The sequence below is a fragment of the Ammodytes marinus genome (genome assembly GCF_949987685.1).
Source record: "Ammodytes marinus genome assembly, chromosome: 2".
Taxonomy (NCBI): Eukaryota; Metazoa; Chordata; class Actinopteri; order Uranoscopiformes; family Ammodytidae; genus Ammodytes; species Ammodytes marinus.
In genome coordinates, this window is record NC_137231.1 from 24,612,848 (window position 1) to 24,636,222 (window position 23,375).

At 40.3% G+C, this 23,375-nt stretch overlaps 2 protein-coding genes across 2 annotated transcripts; both read left to right on the plus strand.

The window, feature by feature from the left end:
* Positions 1–507: 507 nt before the first annotated feature.
* LOC307259766 (putative aminopeptidase W07G4.4) lies at positions 508–7,995 on the plus strand. Its single transcript, XM_080039741.1, has 16 exons — positions 508–604; positions 1,517–1,558; positions 1,655–1,745; positions 2,427–2,575; positions 2,683–2,791; positions 3,592–3,719; positions 3,806–3,905; positions 4,115–4,190; positions 4,314–4,399; positions 5,599–5,703; positions 5,815–5,890; positions 6,177–6,295; positions 6,385–6,468; positions 6,579–6,636; positions 7,173–7,354; positions 7,448–7,995. The coding sequence occupies exons 1-16, from the start codon at positions 519–521 to the stop codon at positions 7,583–7,585; spliced, it is 1,629 nt and encodes a 542-aa protein (XP_079895867.1). The 5' UTR covers positions 508–518; the 3' UTR covers positions 7,586–7,995.
* An 849-nt stretch (positions 7,996–8,844) lies between these two features.
* pcna (proliferating cell nuclear antigen) lies at positions 8,845–13,902 on the plus strand. Its single transcript, XM_080039928.1, has 6 exons — positions 8,845–9,263; positions 10,412–10,509; positions 10,602–10,669; positions 10,785–10,979; positions 13,134–13,257; positions 13,364–13,902. The coding sequence occupies exons 1-6, from the start codon at positions 9,043–9,045 to the stop codon at positions 13,438–13,440; spliced, it is 783 nt and encodes a 260-aa protein (XP_079896054.1). The 5' UTR covers positions 8,845–9,042; the 3' UTR covers positions 13,441–13,902.
* The last annotated feature ends 9,473 nt before the right edge of the window (positions 13,903–23,375 follow it).

Consider the following 23,375-nt stretch of genomic DNA (forward strand, 5'->3'; position numbering starts at 1 on the left):
CAAATATATATATATAAATATATTCCAAAACGCCTCAATTAGGCTATCCTATTTCCATACGAACAATCCAGTGAATGTATTGCAGTTTACACATTGCTGCTATAACACCGATGGCTGCCAATTAGAGGACTATTTAAAACAAATGTTTTTGGTTGAAAGTATAAATAAGAAAATATGTCGGAGCAAACTGTTTACATGTGTAAGTAACAATATCTTGATAATCTGAGTTACCGTGTCGAAATTCAATGTTTGTTATGCTATGGAAATGGCTTTCTGCAACATAGGCTACCTTAGCAGAATGTTATAATTCTGCATTATTTGCATTCAGATTTACCTATGTAACTGACGGTCCATTGCGACTACAAGGGCAAGTGGGCAAGTGGGTTCCATTTAAATCCTCCGCTCCTCCCCCGCCCAGTCTCCCTCCGCTCTCCAAGTTCCCTCCGTGCAACGTATGCTGTTACGTCATGCCAAGGGCTGAGGGTAAATGAACAAGGGGAAGTGCAACTACTATTGGAATGCAGGGCAAGATCCGTTGTCATCGGCCATCAGCTGTCTCTTTCACCCGAAGACACCGGAGAAGGAGGATTAAAATGTGCACCAGGTGAGTTCAATGACCGCACTTCATTTCATTTTACATCCGTTAGTTTCTTAAATGTATTTGTGTGTTTCGTTTCCATTTTTATTCTAACCTGCAGCTTCCAACGTGTGCGCTTTGTGCATGAAAAATGAGCCGAGTAGAAGCAGGGAATTATTTGCTAGCATACATTTTTTTCCGAAAGCTAGGCTGTATAAAATGTGTTTGAATGGTTTGAATACTACCGCTTTACAATCTAATCCCTATATTTGATAGTGCCTTCGTTTATCATTGAATGTATGAATACAGAGACCAACAGGGGACAATCTGATCCTCTCATGCTACAATATAGGTTTGATCTTTTCTGGATTCAGTTTCCACTAACAGGATGTCCAGTCTTTTGTTCTTAATTTCACCTTCATTCTTCATTTTCTTCCCTGAATTACTGGAAAAGTTCACACATTTTTAAAAACAATATCAGACTATTTCTTCATCATATTGCGCGCACAGTTAAAGGGGTGGTTTCTGTTGCCTTTTCTTGAGCCGGAGAGTCAGGCTAAAAACTATTCCTTTGATATTCCTTTGATAACTATTCCTTTTATATTCACATTGACTTAACTGTGCGTGTAAACGAACTAAATTGTCATGCTCAGCACTCTAGTGATTGCTCCCTGTAAAGTGCTCAATGGGTGCAAAGTTTTGATTTCCCTTCAGTGAGACAGAAAGATGAACCTATCATACTATTTTACCATCTGAAGTTAGAGCAGGTCTCAAAGGTCTTGTATGTTTCCAAACTTTGACCCATCCTGTTATCAATAACCTGCATTATAAAATCTGACATGAGGGTCTAATTGCATCAGCCTGGCTGAGGTATTTGTTAGTGCTGACTCTGCTTATACAGGAGGAAATAACAGTTTCCTCTCATGTGTCTCTGTGCAGCGTGCAGCCTGTTGAGTGGACCACCGACCTCAAGAACCAGAAGTGAGTATTAGCAGAAATGCTGTGCAGTCTTATTAGCTGTAAGGGGACGGGCAACTGTTGGACAATAATCTTCTTTTTTTTATGCTTTTCTTTCAGTTATGACGGCATCTTGTTGGTGACCCAGGGCCATGACACACTGCCCCCTGAGCTCGAGTGTCTTAAAGCACCGCTTCAGGACTACAGCTCTGTTAGTCTCCGTCCTTCCACCACCTGCAACCCGAAAACACATGATCTTTCTTTGTCTCCCACACATTCAGGCAAAATACAGTCTGTATTGCTATGCTATGGGTTTATCAAAAATAAGAAAACATTCCTCCCTTAGGACTCAAGGGGAAAAAAATCTAAATCATTTTCAAATTGAGGTAAATTATTTGTGAAGACAGTAGTTATTCAGTCACAGTAGGTAAAACATACACTGTGGAACTCAAGCTATTGCAAGGTTATTTTCTGTCAGTCAAGTTTCTGTTTAGTTGGATAAAACAGGAATTTAAGTTGGCTAAATAGTTTTGAGAACTGCCTTAATATTTAGGTCACATGGATTAGTCAGATGTGACTTGGTCTTCAAAAATGACATAGAATTGAATCAAATTGAAAAAAATAAAACTTCTAATCAGACATTCCTAAGACTTTTTTTTCTTGTGACTTGCTGGATAAGTTCACCTCTTCAGGCCTGGTTTGTCCTTTTATACTGTACAACCATTTACATAGAGATCACAAATAGATATAGCTTCATATAAAGAGGTCATATGCCCAGAAAGGCGGAGGGCATCTGCTGTGAACAAAGACAGGGTGTGAAGAGCAGTGTTCTTGGTATTGTAAAACAGCCCTCTTGTCATGCTGTTCAACTCCTTCTCTGCCCTACCTTTAGGTTGACAGCGGTCTGGGTGAGGAGGTGGTGGTCCTGAAGGTTCCTGGTCTCCCTGGTAACCGCCTGGTGTTTGCCTCCACCGGCCCGGTAAACCGCGACTACGATGACATCAGACGCTTCAGTGATGCAGCGCTCAACGGCATCAAACGGTCAGCTGATGGCAGCTGTTTTTTTCTTCATTTTTAGGTCTCTTGTTGTGGGTTTAGCTCCAAGATCTTGCTGTCTTACTCATGTGTTTGTGCATTTGTCCTTTCAGTGCCTTGAAGGCGGGCATGCAGCGCCCCCTGCTGGTCTGCCCCCCACACAAGGACTATAAGAACAGCACCGTGGTGGCTGCACTCGGGGCGCTTCAGGCTCTCTATATGGTGAGAAAACACAAATAGCCTCTGTACGTTTAAGGCGTGTCGGATGATTCGACTACATGTGTACATATCTAAAAGGGAGACTCATTTTAATAAAGTTCATTTCACGAGTCAGTGGATATTGACCAGTCTAAATTATTTTCAATTTTTTTATGCTATTGATTGCATTATGAGAAATGTAGTATCCAATGCTTTTCAAGTTAGCTCATACCAGAAAGAATCAGTCTAAATTTTTCTTTCATGAGAAAACTTTGTGTTAATTTCGAAATAGCTAAAAAGCCTCTTTAAATCCAGTTTTGGAAAAAAACATATTTTTACGGTGTTGAGGGATGCATTTGGAATAATTTGGAAAACTGTCAGTGCAGTTAATTCTTGAGCACAGCGGAGTTAAACTTAATTAGTCCAGTAGCATGCATATAAAGTCTACTGGAGTTTTATTGCTATGTCCAACAACTCGATCAAAGTCCATTCTTGAGACGTCGTACCAAATATGCACTACAGTCCATGTGGATATTTAGGTGTACGTTTGAACACGGGTGGGCCTTTTTCCCATCAGCACTTTGAACATATTGTTTAACACAAATATCAAACTCCAGACACATTGTAATGGCAGATGTGAACTGCAGTCAATCCAGTTCAATTTAAATTATCTTCATTTGCATGAACATATTAAAACAGTGTTGCCAAAGTATTCAATATTATGTTAATATATACAATACTCTGTCTCGGCTGTATCAGCATTTATCTTCATATAACGTTATATACACTCACTTGTTAAAACCCTCTTTCCTCCATCATAAAAGCCTCTCGAAGTGAGGGAGGCCAAGGTGAAAACCAGCGAACACAAGGTGTGTGTTCTGGGTCTGTGGGCAGCACAGGAGGCAGAGGGAAAGAGACTGATGAAGCTTGCTGATGCTCTGGAGAGCGGGAGGTGGGTTGAATAATTTACCTCATTCACTGCTAACATTTCTCATGTCGTTGTGTTCAACTCATTACTGTCCCGTTCCCCCTCCTCAGGCTGGCATGCCGGGACATCGGTGGCTCAGACCCTGAACGCATGGCTGCCCCTCGTGTGGCTGAATACGTCCAGGAACTTTTCAAGAACAGCCCTGTGAAGGTAGCTAGAGTTTTTTTTAAGTATGCAAATTAAATCTAAGCATTTGTGATTTATTTTTATTTTTTTGGCAACAGTCATTTATCAATCTCCTCCTCTTCAGGGAAATGTGGGGAAGCATTTTCAGTCAAAGTCCAGCACAATTGTGTGTTTGTTTGATTCTTCAGTGTAAAGTGCAAAATGTAAAGATTTCAATTTTTTTTAACCTCAAGGTGGATGTGGTGAGCGACCTAAAGGTTCTGGAGAAGGAGTATCCCTGTCTGGCTGCAGTCAACCGTTGTGCTAACAGTAGGAGAACACCATTTTATTTTCATCACTTTATAAATATGACCCTGGACACAGATTTTAAAGACTTTCAAATGTTGTATAGAAAAAAAAAAGTGTTTACTTATCAGTCCACTCCACGTGCAGGTGTCCCTCGTCACCAGGCCAGAGTGATCAAGCTGCAGTACTGTGGAGAGGGACCGATCCAGAAGACACTCATGTTGGTGGGAAAGGTGAGAGGAGAATCTCTGACTTCTGTCGTTGAAAACGATAAGAAAAAATATATAAGTAATTTACTCACCAAGGTTTTTCTTCAAACATGAGTACATTTCAGAAAATAACGACAATTAAACATTGAATGTTCACCTGACATTTGACAAAATCATTAGAAGGGCAAAACAATGAAATATTGCAGTAAATATTTGATCTTTTAGATTGGAAACATACTATAATATTTGGAGAAATGGCCTGTGGTGTTTGTGTGTTTTATTTTCTTCGTTTTCTTTGGAACTGCATATATTTATATTTCGGTGAAAGGTGAACTAGCTGTATTTTAGATGATCTTACAAATGTAGCCTTAAGTTTATAACAAGGTTAGTAAATAATGACTCAGATAATGTAAAATAATGTACAGGATATCGAGGATGTTGTAGTTGATTTGATGCACTTTTCATAAACCTCTGAAATAAATTCACACACATAATTTAACAACATTTAATTCATTTTAATCGGGATCTATTTTGATGTTCCTCATATTGCACATTTCAATTCATTTACTTTATATATACGGTTTTGTTTTGCTTTACCTTTTGCAGTATTAAGAATGTATTTATGTGAATATTACTTATCTTATTTTAACAAATTTGATAATTTTTTTCTTATTGCACTGTGGGTCAGAGATAAACGCATTTTCGATTCCTCTGTATGTCTGGCACATATTTTGTAATTGACAAATAAATCTGACTTTGACTTTGATCAAATAATATTTATTCATTGCTTCCATCTTTTTAAATGTGAAAATGTAATATTTTCTGAATTTGAATATGTTTCAGTTTTGGACTTTCAATAGGACAATCAATAATTCAATATCAGAAATAATCTTTTCGGGGGCGCCCTTAGCTCAGTTGGTAGGGCGTGCCCCCCATGGGCCTCGGCCAGCAGCGGACCCGGGTTCGATTCCAGCCCGCGGTCGTTCTCTGCATGTCACTCCCCTCTCTGCCCCATTTCAACTCTCTCTACACTTTCAATAAAGCATAAAAATGCCCAAAAAATATCTTTTAAAAAAATAAAAAAATAATCTTTTCAGCTGATCTGGGAGAGAAAGGAACCTTGTTTTCATTTGCAAGGTGTTGGCCAAATATGAGCATGTATTGTATATTTGTATTGTAACTCTATGTGGCTAACAAATAGATTTTGGTTCTTTGGTTTCCAGGGCATCACCTACGACACTGGCGGAGCCGACATCAAGGCCGGTGGCTTCATGGCTGGAATGCACAGGGACAAGTGTGGAGCTGCTGCCGTCGCCGGCTTCTTCCAGGTGAGCCAATATTGTTTCTCCTTAAAAGCTTCAATGTATCCTTCAGAGGAAAACACATGGCTTCTCTATAGAATGTAGCACACGTTGATAGTAACAACTCTTGCTCTCTAGATTGTAGCCAAGCTGAGGCCAAAACATCTAAAGGTTGTCGGCTCAATGGCCATGGTGAGGAACAGTGTCGGTGCAGGTCAGTGTAATCCACAGTTTTTCTCTGTTAACATTTCTCTGAGTGGGATCTATGTCACAGCCCCTCCTCTTAAACTGTGTGTGTGTGTGTGTGTGTGTGTGTGTGTGTGTGTGTGTGTGTGTGTGTGTGTGTGTGTGTGTGTGTGTGTGTGTGTGTGTGTGTGTGTGTGTGTGTGTGTGTGTGTGTGTGTGTGTGTGTGTGTGTGTGTGTGTGTGTGTGTGTGTGTGTGTGTGTGTGTGTGTGTGTGTGTGTGTGTGTGTGTGTGTGTGTGTGTGTGTTTTCTCAGACTGCTATGTGGCCGATGAACTAGTGGTTTCCCGTGCGGGTCGCAGAGTAAGAGTGGGAAACACGGATGCTGAAGGACGTATGGTGATGGTGGACCTGCTCTGTGAGATGAAGGAGAAGGTGACAACATACAGTGATTAAAACATCTTTACATTCTTTCCCTGCACATCCATCCCGTCTCATTCTCATCATGTAATTTGTGTCTGCAGGCGGTGCTTGAGACTTCTCCTCAGCTGTTTACCATTGCTACTCTGACTGGACATGCCATCCGAGCCATGGGACCCAACTACTCTGTAAGTATTGCTGAAACACATACAGCAAAGAGAGATGTTGACATTTTAACATTAAAATTAAGGTAATTCACTAGTGCAGCAGTCATTCAGTTTTTAATGTCTCTTCGTAGATCATCATGGATAATGGACCGGCCCATCACAACAAGAATGCTGCTCAGTGGCAGACAGGTGAGAGAACTTTTAAACATTTAAATTTGACCATGAGAAATTCATTTTTGATTTTGGGAACCAAGTTCCACTTGCTAGCATTACACTGCATCTAGGCCTTCAGCAGCAAATGGTTTCATCATTCCTCACAACTGCAAATTACCAAGCTGTGAAATATAATTATTTTTAATTTATTTTATGTTGAGAGTTCAGCATTCATTTAAATTTGATGTTAATAATAAATAAGTGATCCATTAATTGATTTGTTGATTGTCAAATCTATTTAGAATAGTATGTCTATTAATGACAAAATTACTACTCCAAAAACTTAGATTTAACAATATATAAAATATAACAATATAACTCCTATTCATCATTGTCATTGGGGTCTTGAATTAAATAACTCCTCACATACTGTATGCACCACAGGCTACCAAGCAGGTGTTTTCTTTTTGACTGTATGAAATACTTTGAAAGAATGAACCACCCATACTAGTTTTTCGGAGCTGACAGCAGAACTAACTTACTAACACGTGATCTTGGTCCTCTTTGTGCAGCTGGAGAGTCTTTGGGCGACCTGTTCGAGGTTTCTACTATCAGACGAGAGGACTACGAATTCCACAAAGGCAAGTCTGAGTACGAGGACATTCTGCAGGCCAACAACCTGCCTTCCACAGCCACACCTCGAGGACATCAGGCGCCTGCTGCCTTCCTCATCATGACCTCAGGACTCGACAAGGTGCTTACAATACATTCTCATTTTCTGTATGAACAAATAATGTGGAAAAAGCGGGGTGATTAACTGGTGCTATTATTCTTATTTCAAACGCAGCACGGTGTGGACTCTGCCACACCTCTGCCATACTCCCACATCGACATTGCTGGGTCCAGTGGTCCTTTCCCCGGTGTCCCGACGGGAGCCCCAATCCTTGCCATGGCAACCAACTACATCCTGTCTGAAAGTTTCTAAATGAAAACCCTCAGTATAAACAGACTGTATTCTTTTCACTCAATCCCAACACAAATTTGTAACTGTAACCTGTAATGATTCTCCTGCCTCAACACGTAATGCATAATATTTACATTTTTATGTCTGACATTCCTCAACGCCTCAAATTGCTTTTCGGCAAGAATGCTGTTTACTCACTTTTCTAAGATCTTGTAACATCCGTTCTTTCTGCACCAAGTGTCAAATGACCCTGTTCTTAAGTGGCCTAACTCGATATATACTCAGGGGTTAAATGGCAGAATAAACATACCACCCTTTTTATATTTTTCTGTATGTTTGCTTAAAATGGGGGACATGGTTGTGTGATAAGTGACACTGTGTGAGATGAATCAAGCAGTCCTGATTGATCAATAAAATTAAATTGGAATATATAAAACATCACTGTGTTCTTTCCACACGCGTATCTTTGAACATGTTTGCATAGAAAGAAGAGATACTGTGTTTCACAGGGGAAAAAAACTTTTATGTCACAGTCTTGACTTTACTGTTGCAGCCTGTACGTTCTTACCTCAAAAGAAAAATATACATGGAACAAATTCTGCAGATGTGTTGTCTCATATGCACATTAATCCCTTTACATGTATCCCCACATGATATATACTAGTCTTTCATACATCTATACATATACTAGCCTGGTCCTACCAGACCAAGCTACTTCATCTCGTACTACTGAAGGGAAATGAAAATTGAGCGGAAGTAGGTAGGTGGGCGATGCCAGGCTATACAAATAATAGTAGTTTGGCCGATACACTTTTTAGTCCTCACAGTATGACAAAATTAATAAAGCCCAATTTCCTTACATGAATTTAATGTATAAATGCGAACAAAAAACGTTCGTAAAATAAACATCTCATATCAGTAGGCCTATCTGCTTTCTGTGTAGCCTACTAGGAGTACTTCACCTTATAAAGTAGTTCTTTTTGGTGTTTTATAATTTTTTTCATTACAATTTACGGTGGCTCCATTTAATATCTATTTTACTTATACACTGTATTCATGAATACATTGTTTAAAACGATATACTGAGTATAATAGAGTTTAAAACAGATTTTATGTCCCTTTGTTGTTGTGATCAAATGTTCCTCTCCAACATGGCAGACTTCAGCGCCCACTCACTCTTTGACCCGGTTGTGACGTAGCAACAAGGACACGGAAATGACGCAAAGATGCCGAATCATTAAAAACTGACGTTAGCGCGCGCATACAGCTCAAATCTTCGCTGTGTTGAGACGGTGGTGTCAGCTTGCTGCTCTTCTGCGTGCTAACAACACAAAGACTGAACTTTTAGAGGAGCCCTCTTTATCTCCTCCTCGGCGATAACCCAACATCTACAGACTCCATTTCGACGGAGAGACGCTAAAGGTGACAGAAAACCATCTTTCTTTGAAACTACGCAGACTTTAAAAACTACCGCCACCATGTTTGAGGCTCGCCTGGTCCAGGGATCCATCCTTAAGAAGGTGCTGGAGGCTCTGAAAGACCTGATCACAGAAGCCTGCTGGGACGTCAGCTCGTCGGGCATCTCGCTGCAGAGCATGGACTCGTCCCACGTCTCCCTGGTGCAGCTCACACTGAGGCACGACGGCTTCGACTCGTACCGCTGCGACAGAAACCTCGCCATGGGAGTCAACCTCAGCAGGTGAAGCAAACACATACACCATACACTACTACTTCGGTGCTCTTTTCAGACGTCCAATGTGTGCGTAGCTATAATGTTAGCTCTCAGTGATGCACCATATCCTGACTTAACGCAGCTAGTCAGACAGGTCAACTAACAAAGTTTATCAGAAATCAATGTAAAAACACACTGTTTCTTTCGTCGCAGCAGGTCTATATGCTCCTCGCTACCCACGGGCGGGGACCACTCATGTATGTTTTGTTAGTACAAGTTAGTGGTCTGTATAAGTTGTATTATCTGCACCTTTCAAAGAGGGAGGCCATCTTGGATGAATTGCCCGGGCATGCCTCTGCTGTTAACTCTTTACTGTCAGCATTCAAACCCAGCGGTCTGCACTCCTTATTAAAAAATAACAAAGTCGACACTTACTTAAAACTTATAGTTTTCTGTTGAAAATGCTTATGCAGCATCACCACAGAAAGATTCTTTGTGATGGACGTAGTGACGTCATTTGAGCGCCAAATTTTCTGCGCGGGACTTGTTTAACCGGGAACTTCCACTTCCGTTTTCCTGCCGCCTCTCTTTGTAACCTGTTAACTCCTAACTCAGTGCAACGGTGTGAGAACAAATCATTGAGTTTATATATTGTTGTTCACATTTAAAAGCTTTAAAATAATGCATAATTCATAAATGATGTACTCTTGTTTTATTGTCATGTATCCATGGATAAACAATTAGCACTCATTGAGTTTGAGTATTTTCATTGACTAAATCATGCTGATATTTGGCAGATTGATATATCGTGAATTTATCCATTCATACCTTACCTTTAAACCCTATAGGCTGCCACTCAATGCTGAATCCGGTGACTTTTACAAAATACTTAAGTGTCTGAACAGCAGTCAAACCCCTGAAGATAACCTTTTAGCTCTATATTTTAAATGTATACAATTATAGTAGTCTATCTACAGCTTTTCCCACGAGACCTAAACAATTACTGCAATCTGCCATTAAGACAGCGATTGAACAACCTCTTTCAATTCAAACAATTAATTGTTTTTTGTGTTTTTAATTTGAAATGAAAATTGTATTCTTTGATACTCCCTGTTGCAAGGAATTTGTTTGTGGTTTGTAACCAGTATTTGTTTCTCCTCGTCTTTTCCATACAGTATGTCAAAAATCCTGAAGTGTGCAGGAAACGAAGACATCATCACCCTAAGAGCAGAAGACAATGCAGACACACTCGCCCTTGTGTTTGAGACGCTCAGTAAGTTTTGCGTTATTGCAACATGAAATCCACCTGACATCTTTTCTTCAGCGAAGATGTCTTGTTTACCTTGTCAACTTTCACTCTAACAGACCAGGAGAAAGTCTCAGATTATGAGATGAAGTTGATGGACCTGGATGTGGAGCAGCTGGGTATTCCAGTAAGTAATCTGTGGCCTCTGTATTTCAGGGTCTCTCCTCATTTTTTTTACTGTCCAACATTCATACTTTTCATGCACACTGATCCTGACCTTTGGCTATTTGTCTGTGGTACAGGAGCAGGAGTACAGCTGTGTAGTGAAGATGCCCTCTGGGGAGTTTGCCCGTATCTGCCGTGACCTGTCCCAGATAGGTGATGCCGTCATGATCTCCTGCGCTAAGGACGGAGTCAAGTTCTCTGCCACAGGAGAGCTGGGCACAGGAAACGTTAAGCTGTCCCAGACCAGCAACGTAGACAAAGAGGACGAGGCAGTGAGTATGAATGTTAACTATAAAAATCCAAATAACTGCAGGGTTCGACATAACGTATAGCCCGATGGCCCGGGGCCAGTAAAATCATATGCAGGGCAAGTTGATTGGCCAGTCACTGTCCCGCCCGGGCCAGTGACTGGCCAATCACGGTTCAGTATCTTTTTGTAGACTATAACATGGTTCATTGAAATGCGCGTTGAGTGTCGGAATGAAAGCTGTGTTTATTTAAGACTCAATATAATAAACCTAATATAAAATATATTTTTTAATGAAAGGCCAGTGGACAAACGATGCGTGTGCGTTTTGACAGGTGGAGCAACAAGCGGGTGCACTCTCGCTCCGTTGGCAGAGCTGCCTACCGTCCGCCTGCGAGTCGACAAATCAATCGACTTGCTTAGCCCCCTTTCTTTCTTCCCACAGCAGAGGTTGAGGTGCAGAAAATGATAACTGCGCTTTTCCTTTATCTGCCGCCGTAATGTTACATTATTTGAATCCAAGCCCCAACGGTAATACAAATGAGAGGCGTTACTATTTAAACGCTGTGAATGCGTCTCCGGTGATTGTGTCGGTTGTAGACAGAAACGAACGGAGGGACTCCGCTCACTGTACAGTTCCTATAGTCGCGCAGTTTGGCACTGTGTTTTCAGGCTCGAGACATTCAATCAGATCGCGGAAGTATTTCCCATTGAAATCGCTAACGGGGAGAATATCCCCGGTTATTATTTTAGCCACAAACCACAGTTCATCTGCGCGGCGGCTCACTCGCTGGCGAGATCATACGGTGAAACGCTGCTGTGATCGGACGAAGGCATTGTGTGTTTCTAAGGTGATTTAACGTCATAGTCTAAGACGAGCTTTTAACTTATGCTGCATATTTTGCACTGCATTGTTTTTTATCAATAGTTTGAAAAAATGGTCCCACACCGGACTCTTATGTGAAGCTGACACTTCATGGAGAAGTGACACTCCTGCAGCGCGCTCACGACTCCCATTAAAAAAAACGGCAACCCACTGATTTTCGGATTTCTATTCTATTTTTAAAGTCAACTTGAGCGCAAGTGGAAAACCGGTAATTCGGTCGACACATTCACATCCCTAATGCATATAGAGAAAGTAAACAGCCTACCACACCACAAAGAATGATCAGACCTTCATCTCTTATTTTTTTTTAATGTTTGAACATGACTTCTGCAGGTGAACTATTCATTAAACTGCCCAAATTCAAGAATAAAAACAACCATCAAACTACTGGACTTTAAAATACTGGCCCACTCTTTCAACATACTTTCAGTTGTAGGCTTCTAATTCAATATGTTTTCCTGGTTTTATATTATGTGTATGAGCAATATCAACATTTCATATAATTAACTAAAAGACAAATAACCAAATCTAAAGGGAATATACTGTTACAGTATAGATATTCCCTTTAGATCTGGTTATTTTTCTAATACAGGTATTATAATTATTGACACTAAATTATGAAGAAAAAAAAAGTGTGTGCAGGGCCAGTGAAAATATACAAGGGGCCAGTAAAACTCGGATCCACTGGCCCGGCGGGCCAGTAGGAAAAAAAAGTTATGTTGAACCCTGAACTGGATCCATGTGGTAATCAGCTGAAGCTAGTTTCCAAAAAGGATGTTTTCAAAATGGTGATGTCATTACATAGTTTGTCCACCAGAGTGCACTGACGGGGTTATATTTGACAGAATATTGCCTATTTTAAACTATTTTTTATTTAGCGAATGCAAAGTCCTTTAGCCAAGCAGTTGCCTCTTGCTCTGCTGTATGAAGGGTGACGAGTCCTCCTTTAAGTTTTTGTAGAGGGCATGTTTCAATGATGTGATGCATTGTTTGCAGCTCTCCACAAGCACACTGTGGGGTTGGGATTTTAAACTGCAATATTGCTTTAGTTTACCTCAAATATTCAGTGTCGGTTTAGCTGTAGATTTCAATCACGGTCAATCATGTAGATAATAAATTCAAACAAATTATTAATTGAATATTTATTGCTCAGTTGTGTTTTTTTTGTTTTTTTTATCCTACTTTACTTTAGGGCTGTGTCATTTATATCATTGACAATTATTTACCCTTCAACCATTTTGATGCGTCAATTATTTATGCGTCACATTTTTGACCCTCCACTTTCTGTTTTAGGTCACTATTGAGATGAATGAGCCCGTCCAGCTGATCTTTGCCCTCAACTACCTGAACTTCTTCACCAAGGCAACGCCGCTGTCAAAGACTGTCACCCTCAGCATGTCTGCTGATATCCCCCTCGGTAAGTGCATCTGTTCTTTTTAGGCAGAAGTGGAGTCTTCGTTTAGGGTACTAACATCTCCATATAAGTTGTTGTGGCTCTAATTATAATTGTTGTCTTTTTACAGTGGTGGAATACAAGATTGCTGACATGGGACACGTCAAATACTACCTGGCACCAAAGATCGATGAAGAGGCTTCATAGGTTGTTAACAGCGACCCCAAAAAGGGAGAATGGAGAAAAGCAGACGACCGGGACTCGTCCTGAGTGATTTTAAACGGCTTAAGTGATCTGGGATTGGTGGCCAATGCACACACTGTGAGGTTTCTGATGTCCCCCAGTCTAATGAGATTCACAGCAGAAGACGTGTTGTCAACTTTTATTAACAGTCGGCCGAATGAACGATGCCATCTGTGCGCTGTAATGACGCTTCAGAGCAACTGGCTGTCCAAACAGCCCGCTTTAGATTTCATTACTTGTTCACTCCACTTTTGTGTCTTTCTCTATTTTTTCCCATTTTGGAAAAGCAGAAATTAAGTCAGGTCCCATTCCTTCTTGTAGATATCACAATTGTAAATACTTCCTGTGGTTTCCCCCCGTCGTTCAACCCCAAATGTTTTTGTATTCATTGATTCAGTCCAAAATAAATAATTCAAGTTGTTACCAATTTAATTTGTCTGTTTCAATCTGGAATTATTTTAGACAATATGAGGCAGTGAAAGTGAATTCCAAAAAATGTGATTCTCAGGTCTGTAATGTCATCAACTGCACTCTATTCCTACTTGGATCACCCTTCTAAAAAAAACACCCTTAAACTTCTTGAGAGAGATGTAAATAGATGGTATGGTTTAAGTGTTGTTTCCAATTGAATTAAGGAAACTGGAAGAATTGGTCAGTGACTTTAAGGTGTCTGAGGCTATTTTCACTGAGGACATTTGGGGATATTACAGATTTTCTTAATCTTTACAACTATGCTTTTCTTCATATAAACACTTTTCGATGAATTCATAATAATGTTTTGTATTTAACCCTTACTTAGAAAAGTACCTAGTCACTCAAACACTTCAATGTAGTGGACTAGAAATATGAAGTAGCATTAAATGGAAATGTTCATTACAAATGTAGACAAACTTCAGTAGTGTAGCCACTAGGTGATGATCTTTGACTACTTTAGTTTTTTTCATCCTTGCTAGAGTCACTGATCCTTTTAGGTCAACATTTTATATACTTTCTATGGTCACAAGTTGAGAAATCCTCTATGGATATATGATAGGTATTTCAACTTTACTTTAGTGGTTTATTTAAACTCCACTAAATGTATCTGACAGCCAGAGTTCATAGTTGCTATACAGTGTGTGTACTGACTGAATAAATTGGAGGTTTGGACGTTGTTTCAAAACAACACATTTGAAGATGTTAATTTGACAGCTTTAATTACTTTTCAAATTAAGCTTTTTACAGGCTACCTAAAGCTACTGAAATAGAATTTAAATGTATGATTTGTTAATTTATCTTATCTATCATGGTAAGAATAATTTCCCTTCACAATTGTAATATCACGTCTTTATGCATTAGTCCATATTCTGTATTTTTCTCTCTTTTATTCCCAGAAAAGGCATTTTCTCATCTTCCATGCCATCTATAAAATCTGAGTTTGCCGGTTAAATGAAGGATGAAAGAAGCCTGAGGTAGAGGCAGCAGGGCATAGACAGAGCAGATTATAGCCTTGCAGTAGATTGCCTGCCAGTGTAATCCCAGATTCCTGTGGAATTTCAAAATTAATTTGCGGAATGGCCTGACTCTCATGTGCTTTATTCCATGCAGCAGGAATAGAGGATTGTATTTTTTTGTGGATTTATTCATTCCAAATACATTTGATAAAGGTATATCTAAATCCATCCCATATATCAACAGCTGCTGTATCTTCAGATGCAGTGCAAAGAAAAAAGATGGGACTGTCATCTTGAGAAGTAACTGATAATGCGAGAAGCGACAGCGCAACCATTTAAACTACCTCAATACTTAATTAACCAACTGACACCCAGGCTCAAATTAATGACTTCCTGGAACAGAGCAAAGAGGCTTCAACCTGATTGGGATTCCCACCTCTGAATTGGCCACAATTGCATTCATACTTCATACTGATGAAAAATGTCAGAGCTGTAATTATAAGTTACTTTATATTTAATAGCAGATTAAGATGAAAGTCAGGCTGTATGTCTTTATAGTCAGAACTACAATTACAGAAACTTACGTCACTCAAACATAACTTGTGTCAAACAGACTTATTTTCTTTTGCTTGTTCAATTGGTTTGGAATTACAGTATACGTATATGTCAAGCACAAATTTAAATTGTGGCATTTATTTTTTTATTTTTTCTATTCCAATAGCTGAAGACAATATTAAACAGGGCTTTATATACTGTACATTATTAGGAAGGTGAGCTTCATTGTTAAGCACTTTTTCACGTCAAGGCAATCTGAAGTGCTTTACATAAGACAAACAGGCATTAAGACAAGATATGACAAAACATACTAATTAAAAAACAAGAAATGCAAAAATGTGATCATATCATGTTAAGAGGACCTACAATAAAGTAATGTAAGTGGTGAAGGATATTGTTGTAGTCAATACCTCCTAAACCAAAGACCAAGACCAGACCACTGTCAGGACCACACTGCATGATTCACTTGCAATAAAACATGGAACATACAAACCATATAGGAACTCCTCAAATTGACCATAAAAACACCCACACAAAAACAAATGAAGATTCCTTAATTCACTTTTTTTTTTTCGCCATATAGGCTTATATTAAGTGATATCCTAGAAGAGACAAGAACAAGTTAAAATGCAGGTGATACTGAGACCTTCAAAAAAGACAGTTCTAGTTCTACAATACTGGTGGAAAGTCTTTAAGTTTACTCTAGTACTGTAGTTGAGTAAAAATGTGTCATCAAATTTACGTTATCTTGTTTTTATTGAGTTATTGACAAGACTTGAGGAAAATATAAATTTTACCAGGCAATGTTTCAGACTCTCTGTCCGATGAACTAAGACAGGTTCAAGATAAAAATGTAAGCCTCTGCATAAATTTGAATTTTTGTTTGTGTTATATCAGAATACCTTTTCAGTGCACATACACTGGGTTTCGATGTAGCCTGTTGTATTCAAGTGAACCTGTTCTCTACAGTAGTATCATCATGAGGCTGCATTCCTGACGCCTTGGCTCTCTCTCTGTGTCTGGCCTTTTAAATTACTTTCTGGAGGCAGGGGATTTGGGTCTGGGAGATAAGGGGGGATGGGATGAAACACTCTCTCCGGCTGTCTCTCTGTGTGAGGCAGGAGGGAGTCTATTGAGTCTGGGCTTCACTTTACTGAGACGGAGGAGAAAGAGAGCAGGTTGTAGTCGCTCATCCCTCGAGCCAGTGACATCTTTCAATCTTTAAAAAATCCACTTCAAACCGCTGTCAGCGACAAAACAAACACTGTGTGCATTAAAGTATACAGTAGATCCTCACTAAAAGCATAGTTCAGATGCCACAGGACAAAATTAAAGGGTATTTGTTTTTCCACTGTAAAAATACATTGATGTGCACGTCCCTGTGGTTCACTTCCCTCGTGTCCATCAGTCAAGTCCTCGAGGGTCCACTTGATCCCAGGCCAACCCTCAGACCTGACACATCTCTTACATAAGCTCTCAGTGCTCTGCCGTGTCTCCACAAGAGCAGGTTGCATGGATTATTGATGCCGAGCAAGACAGCACATGGCAAGGACACACCAGTCACATGCTGCCTGAACCAAACAACTGCTCTCTCGCTCCTGCATAATTAAAGGCCCTGTTGTGATTTTTAATGTAGATGTAAGATAAGGGGATTCCCTCTACGCAAACCGACTACATTCACAGAACCACAATTTTCACCTTAACGTTACATTCACATCAACCCCCCTCCTCCTTCTCCCTGAGCTTTGATATCACACAGCGTGCCTCGCAGTCGCAGACACACATGTATTTCCATCTATGCCCCGCATGTTGAAGTCAGCCCGCATGGATTAACATATTAATTGGATGTCCTCTTTGCCCCTGTTCCTGTCACTCAGATTTCACAACAGAGACGACAGTGATTAGGAGGAAGAGGGAACGATGGTGCAAGAGAGGGAGGAGCAGCCAGCTGTAACTTGGGGAGTAACAGTTGAGTGTAATTGGTGAAGATGGGACGAATAATCGATTTTGTTGTAGGCTATTCTCTAGCGACATTTGAAAGTTGTACCACATGTTTTAGTGGTAATGACACCAAACCAGTGTCGAAACATGTTAAATTCCTCTTTCTATTCCCTTGAATCTATAAACAGCAGACTACTGTTTTTGGTGCAGATAGATTATTTACTTTCAAAATAACGTAGGCTATACAGACATCCCAATGTGTAGCACATGATGGAGCCAGAAGAGAACCAACCCTGTGTTCAGGTTTGCGACAAATCCTTCTTCAGGTAAACCTAATCCAGTGGAAAGTTTAAAATAATTGACAGTTCTAGCCAATTTATAGTTTGCAGGTTATTGTTATATCATTACATTGAGACGACCACACGCACATTTGCTTTGAAGTTCACGGCTATGGAACAGGTTTAAAAGTTGGCAACAGACAAATGAATCAATAGGGCACAACCGGTGAGCAGGTCAGGAACAAGTAACAAGAGAGCAGGAACAGGCGCAGATGGCTGGATGCCAAAGGCGTCAAGCAACAGTGGCACCTTGGCCGGTAGCAGCTGGAGATGGGCTGGTTATGGAGACTGTGGTGGGTAATTAGTGAATGAAAAACAGGTGTATGTAGGAGTCAGGTGACTTGGACAAACGGTCGGAAAGTGTGAAGGCATCTGATGGATGGATGGATGGATGGCAAGTCTGCATATTAACTAGAGCAGTGGTTTTCAAACTGTGGGGCGCGCCTCCCCGGGGGGGCGCGGAGTTATGGCAGGGGGGCGTGGATGAATATGTAAAAAAAAAAATGGTATTCCTTTTTTTATCATACAAAAAAAGGAATACAATTTTTTGGTCTAGATAGTTAATCATTTGGGAGGTAATCCGAGGTTAACTGATCAAGTCACGTTCACGTCCTAGCACAGTGTGTGTATTAAGTTTATTTTTAAAAAAATATGGAAATGGGGCTGCCCCTACAGCCTTTTTCAGCCTCGTCTGTGGAAATAAAGATAGCTGGACAACAGAGTTCTTCTGCTTCGTTCCTCTCACTGCATTTAAATGCATTCACTATATTACAGAGAAATATGTCTCGTTAAAGCAAAAGAGCTCCAAGCCCAACCCAGAGGACCCTGCATATTCTATTCTAAATTAATATTTTTATGGAAAATTCATGAGTCTTTCTTAAATAGCTTCTAATTCATCCGACCCAGTGTCTCCAAATTATTTGTTCACACAAAATTCCTTATATTTAGCCTCCTAATTTTCCTCTCAAAGTGCACCAGATTGATGCATTTCACTTTAAAAAGGTAAATAAAAATCTCCCGGGGGGGCATAACCCCGGACCCCCCTAGGAGGGTCAGGATCTCTGCTGGCTACTATTTTCACCCAGCAGGACATTGGAGGCACTAGCGAAAAAACACTGGAAATGACATTTGACAAAAGTCAATAATTTGGGCAAGTCTGTCTGCCTATCTTTCTAACTCCACTGCACACTCAGTCACTACTATCCACGCTTAAAGGAAGCAGGATTAAACCACTAGATTAAAATGTTCAAATGTATTTTGAAAAAGCAAAACAAAAAAACATACTTAGATAAAGATGTTAAAATGTTTAAAAAAAAATTTTTTTAAACGCACAAAGATGTTTAGAATGTTTCAAAAATATGTTTAAAATGTGTAAAATAGGAACAGAGTTGTTTAAAATGTGTAAAATAATCAAAAGATCTTTCAACACACAAAGGGATTTAGAACGTTTTTTATGGGTCTGCTACTTAGCAACTGTTTCCAAGGCTACAAAGTTGCTCCCAGCCTCATCCCCCGCCCTGCCTTCACCATAAGTTGCGGGAGTCCCTCTGCTCCTTTGTGTCCACTTCTTGCACCTTGCTGACGAGGCAAGTGTATTAACGAGGGGGTCTTAATAGGAAACATCAGGACACTAAACTGCACCATGCAACTCCACCATGGAGGATTCCTAGATAGATAATTGTTATCTTGAAGCTTTTTCTTGTTGCTTGTATTGGTCCGTGGATGGCTGTAAGAAAAGTGTAGGCTATTGATGAATGTGACAACCTCTTACCAATTACACTCAAGCACTGCCTGTGTGTCAGTGCTCGCTCTGCGGCCATACACCTCAGCAGTTATGTCCCAGGGACAAATTGCAGCTCATTGTCTGTGCTTACCCAATGGACGTTTCACGTTTCTATCATTCTCACACACAGTCAGGAGAAAAGAAAAAACAAATCCACAGTGAGATGAGAAAAACAACATACAGGAAAAAGCTGCTGGGCACATTCAGACATGAATGCAAGAGTTGGAGCTACAGAAAGATCTATTTATATCGCACCTAAAAATAGACATTCTTCTCCATAGAGACATGAAATCGTTCTGAGCGGTGAATTACTCTCGAGCAATGTGTGTGTGTGCGTGTGTGCGTGTGTGTGTGTGTGTGTGTGTGTGTGTGCACGCATGTGTGTGTGTATGCACACTTATGTTATTCTTCCAGAGGTGAAAGCAAATTACTGACTGTATCCTCCAAGCTGTGAGGCACTTTCTTGGGGAATCTCCTTTTCTTCCAGCCTGCAGCAGACGGGATTTTACAGTGCTTTGATGATCAACCTCTTCCAACATTTCTTGGAGACGGTCTTTAAGCCGACAGGCTAGGCGTAGATTCATGCATATTAGTTTAAATAGTAACAAAAGCAGGGAACGTACGCTGTGTGAATTTGTGGATAATCTGCTCTAGGAGGGAAATCGTCTCGATGATGCGGAAAAGACAAAATGACAAGACTAATTGTATCTCGTCTAAACAAACATGGTCAAATGGGCCAAAAGCCAAATGAACCTTGTCTAAAAGATTTTAATAATGTGTTTGTATTTCTATTTATTTTTAGCTGGATGTATTTCCTAGTACGTCCAGTGTTCATACTGTTGCTATATGTTGAGGCCCTGATACTTGTGAAATCACCCTGCTGCAACACTGGGAAATGTTAATTGCAGCAGTATTTGGCTGGCAGATGTTCATTTTGAACATTTAATTAGTTTGATTTGGCTTTTTGAAAAGGGAATTTCACTGAGTGCCAGAAAACTGACAATATGACTCTGGTGACAGCTGGATACTCATTAAGTTTTTAATGAAAACCGGTTAATACAAACAGACTAATACTTGATGCAACACATCCTGTAGATGCTGCAGATAAGACAATAATAGAGTAAAATAATAGGGGTTGGTGATCCCAGTAGGAAAATGAAGAAGAAGATACACTTTATCAATCTCTCTAGTGGAATTTTCACACACACACACACAAACACACACTTTTTCTGTTTCTTACATATCTTACGTCTCATTTGCATAAGTCTGTTTTTGTTCATGTTATACTGAAATAGGTGCACTGCTGTCATTGTGTTCCCGTTGTTGCCTCAATATCTGTCCCTCCTTTCTCACAGTGTGTTTCCTTTTTTCGCTGATGTGATCTCTCCACCTCTACAGAGAATACGGATGTCTTCTGAGATCTCCAACCAGTTTCCATCATGTTGATACTGCTGGAGGAGTTCAGAGGGAGCTGACCCTTACTGATTGTTTGTCTTACTGAGCCATTCTCTTTAATAACTGCTGTCTTTCCTTGCTGTGAGTAAGACAAATCGAATGTGGTGTGTGTGTGTGTGTGTGTGTGTGTGTGTGTGTGTGTGTGTGTGTCTACTCACAACATCATTCTCACATTAATATGCCATCCTTATACATTGGTCTATAAATGATGCTCAACTACCGAGAGAACGTTGAATTATTTGTGTGGTGTCAGCTGTGAACATAGGTAAATGTGTGTGTGTGTGTGTGTGAACTTTTTACCTTTTTTTAGCGATGCGGAGGTCATTTTCCTTCCAAACTTTGTGCAAACAGATTCAGATTATTAGTATAAATAATTAATTAATCAATTATGATGTATTATTATCATAATTGAAGTTGCTTCTGTATGTTGGCCTTTGGAACATACGTGTAGTGTCAGACAAAAGCTAATATCATCTTTTTATACAAAAAAGCTGCCCAACCAAGATGTTTCAACACTTACAACTGGGTTTGATATTGTTGTTATTTGAATGTCTTTGTACAGCCCCCCAGAAGGTTCCACAACCTTTACCTCTTTTTACCAAAGCAGCTAGAGGGCCGGTTCAGAGTCACCCAACACAGTCAGGTGTAGAACTAAAACCTGCTTGCGTTGCGTCAGTCAGGGGCTTGGGGCTATGTGACAAGCATTGTAAACATGTTGGACCAGTCGTGTTTGGATGCCAATGCTGAGTTTCAAAGCTTGTTGTTTTGCTTGTTGCTGGAGATGTATACGATGAATTAATGACTCGTCTCTCTAGCCCCTGGAAAGTAAAATCAGTTCTCAGATGTTCCACAACTGGGAACCAGCATTTCCAGCACTAGTCCAGAACTACAACTATGTGTCAGTGAATTTGCCATGGTCATTGGCAACTTTTGAGCATGACTGTGAGTCATTGAGTATACTGAGGAAAATTGCCTTGGATTTATTTTGTACATACAGAATGTGAACAGCCCCCAGGTGCTACTCCCCTCCCTTCAACATCCAGCATTCATTTCCTCTAACAGTGTATCTCTCTCCCCACACTGCAGACTAACTATGAAATTAGACTCCATGTGAATGTATGAAGGAATGACCTCTGCCTGTTGTGTGAACATACTGAACCATGCCTTCAGCTTTGGTGAATTATATGGACAGATGGCCTTTCTTCATTTATCCTGCAGGCTCTTTACATGTCTCGCCTGTTCATTATGTAATCAGTGTTATGTGTGAGGATGCTTGACCTGGCTTGATTGCTGTTTGGCGTCTTGCTGTCTCTCTCTCTCTATCTCTCTTTCGCTCTCTGTCTCTCTGTCTCTCTCTTCTTGCTCCGGGCAGCTTCACAGAGAGTCAAGGTCGCCTAAATTGATTCAGTTCCTCACTGGGCAAACAGATTCTCCAACAGGGTTGTAATTGCATTTCTGTAACAATTGCTCTAATGACAATCACGTATTGTAATCTAATACAACACATATTCACACACACAAGCGCGGACACACAAACACACACACACACACGGTCTCCCTCTCTTTAATTGATCTGCTGAAATTGGCTGTATTGATCCAAGAGGAGAAAAAAGGTTGAAATAGTCAAGAATTTGTCTAATTTAAAAAAGAAAATGCTGCCAGGCAACTTTTCTAAAAGGAACCTCACAGTCCCTGTTTACAACAGCTCTGGTGATCCGAGTCTGTCGGTACTTAATAAACTCTAGCAGTGGGGATGCGCCAAGCCATGTAGTAGGCTACTTTATAAATCAAGCATAGGACATTTTACAATCATTTTCAAAACAGCTGGTGATGCAGTAGTTCAGATGTGCATGTATCATTGAGTGAATACGTAGCCTACCTACAGTAGACTATGTGTGTAAATGTAGGTTACTATTTAGTGCAGACTCCTGATATTTCCAGTGTGAATGTTACAACTGCCAGATTAGGAGAATTAAAAACACTGCCAGCCTGTTGACTTTGTCTTCACAAGATTACGCTGTAAAAGATGACGGTCCACTTGTTTCCTCTCTGGCAGCATGCAGCCATAACACCACCCCCCGCCCTCTCTCCTCCTGTGCGTGTGTGTGTGTGTGTGTGAGAGAGAGAGAGCGAGTGAGTGAGTGAGCGTGCGCATTCCTTCGCGTCCAGCAGATCAGCAGTTGGAGGGTCTGCGCAGAGAGGACACAGTCACACAGTCGCGTAGAAATCAGACATCAGTGTCGCCGTTACAACACAGGAAAACATGCAGGTAAGACACAAATATAAACATCCTCTATTACCCGATGAAGCTGACTGGTATAAATTAGGATTTTATGTTATTATTTGCAGAAGGCAAACAAAAAGTTAAGTTAAGTTAAATCAACAGCTCGTCATGCT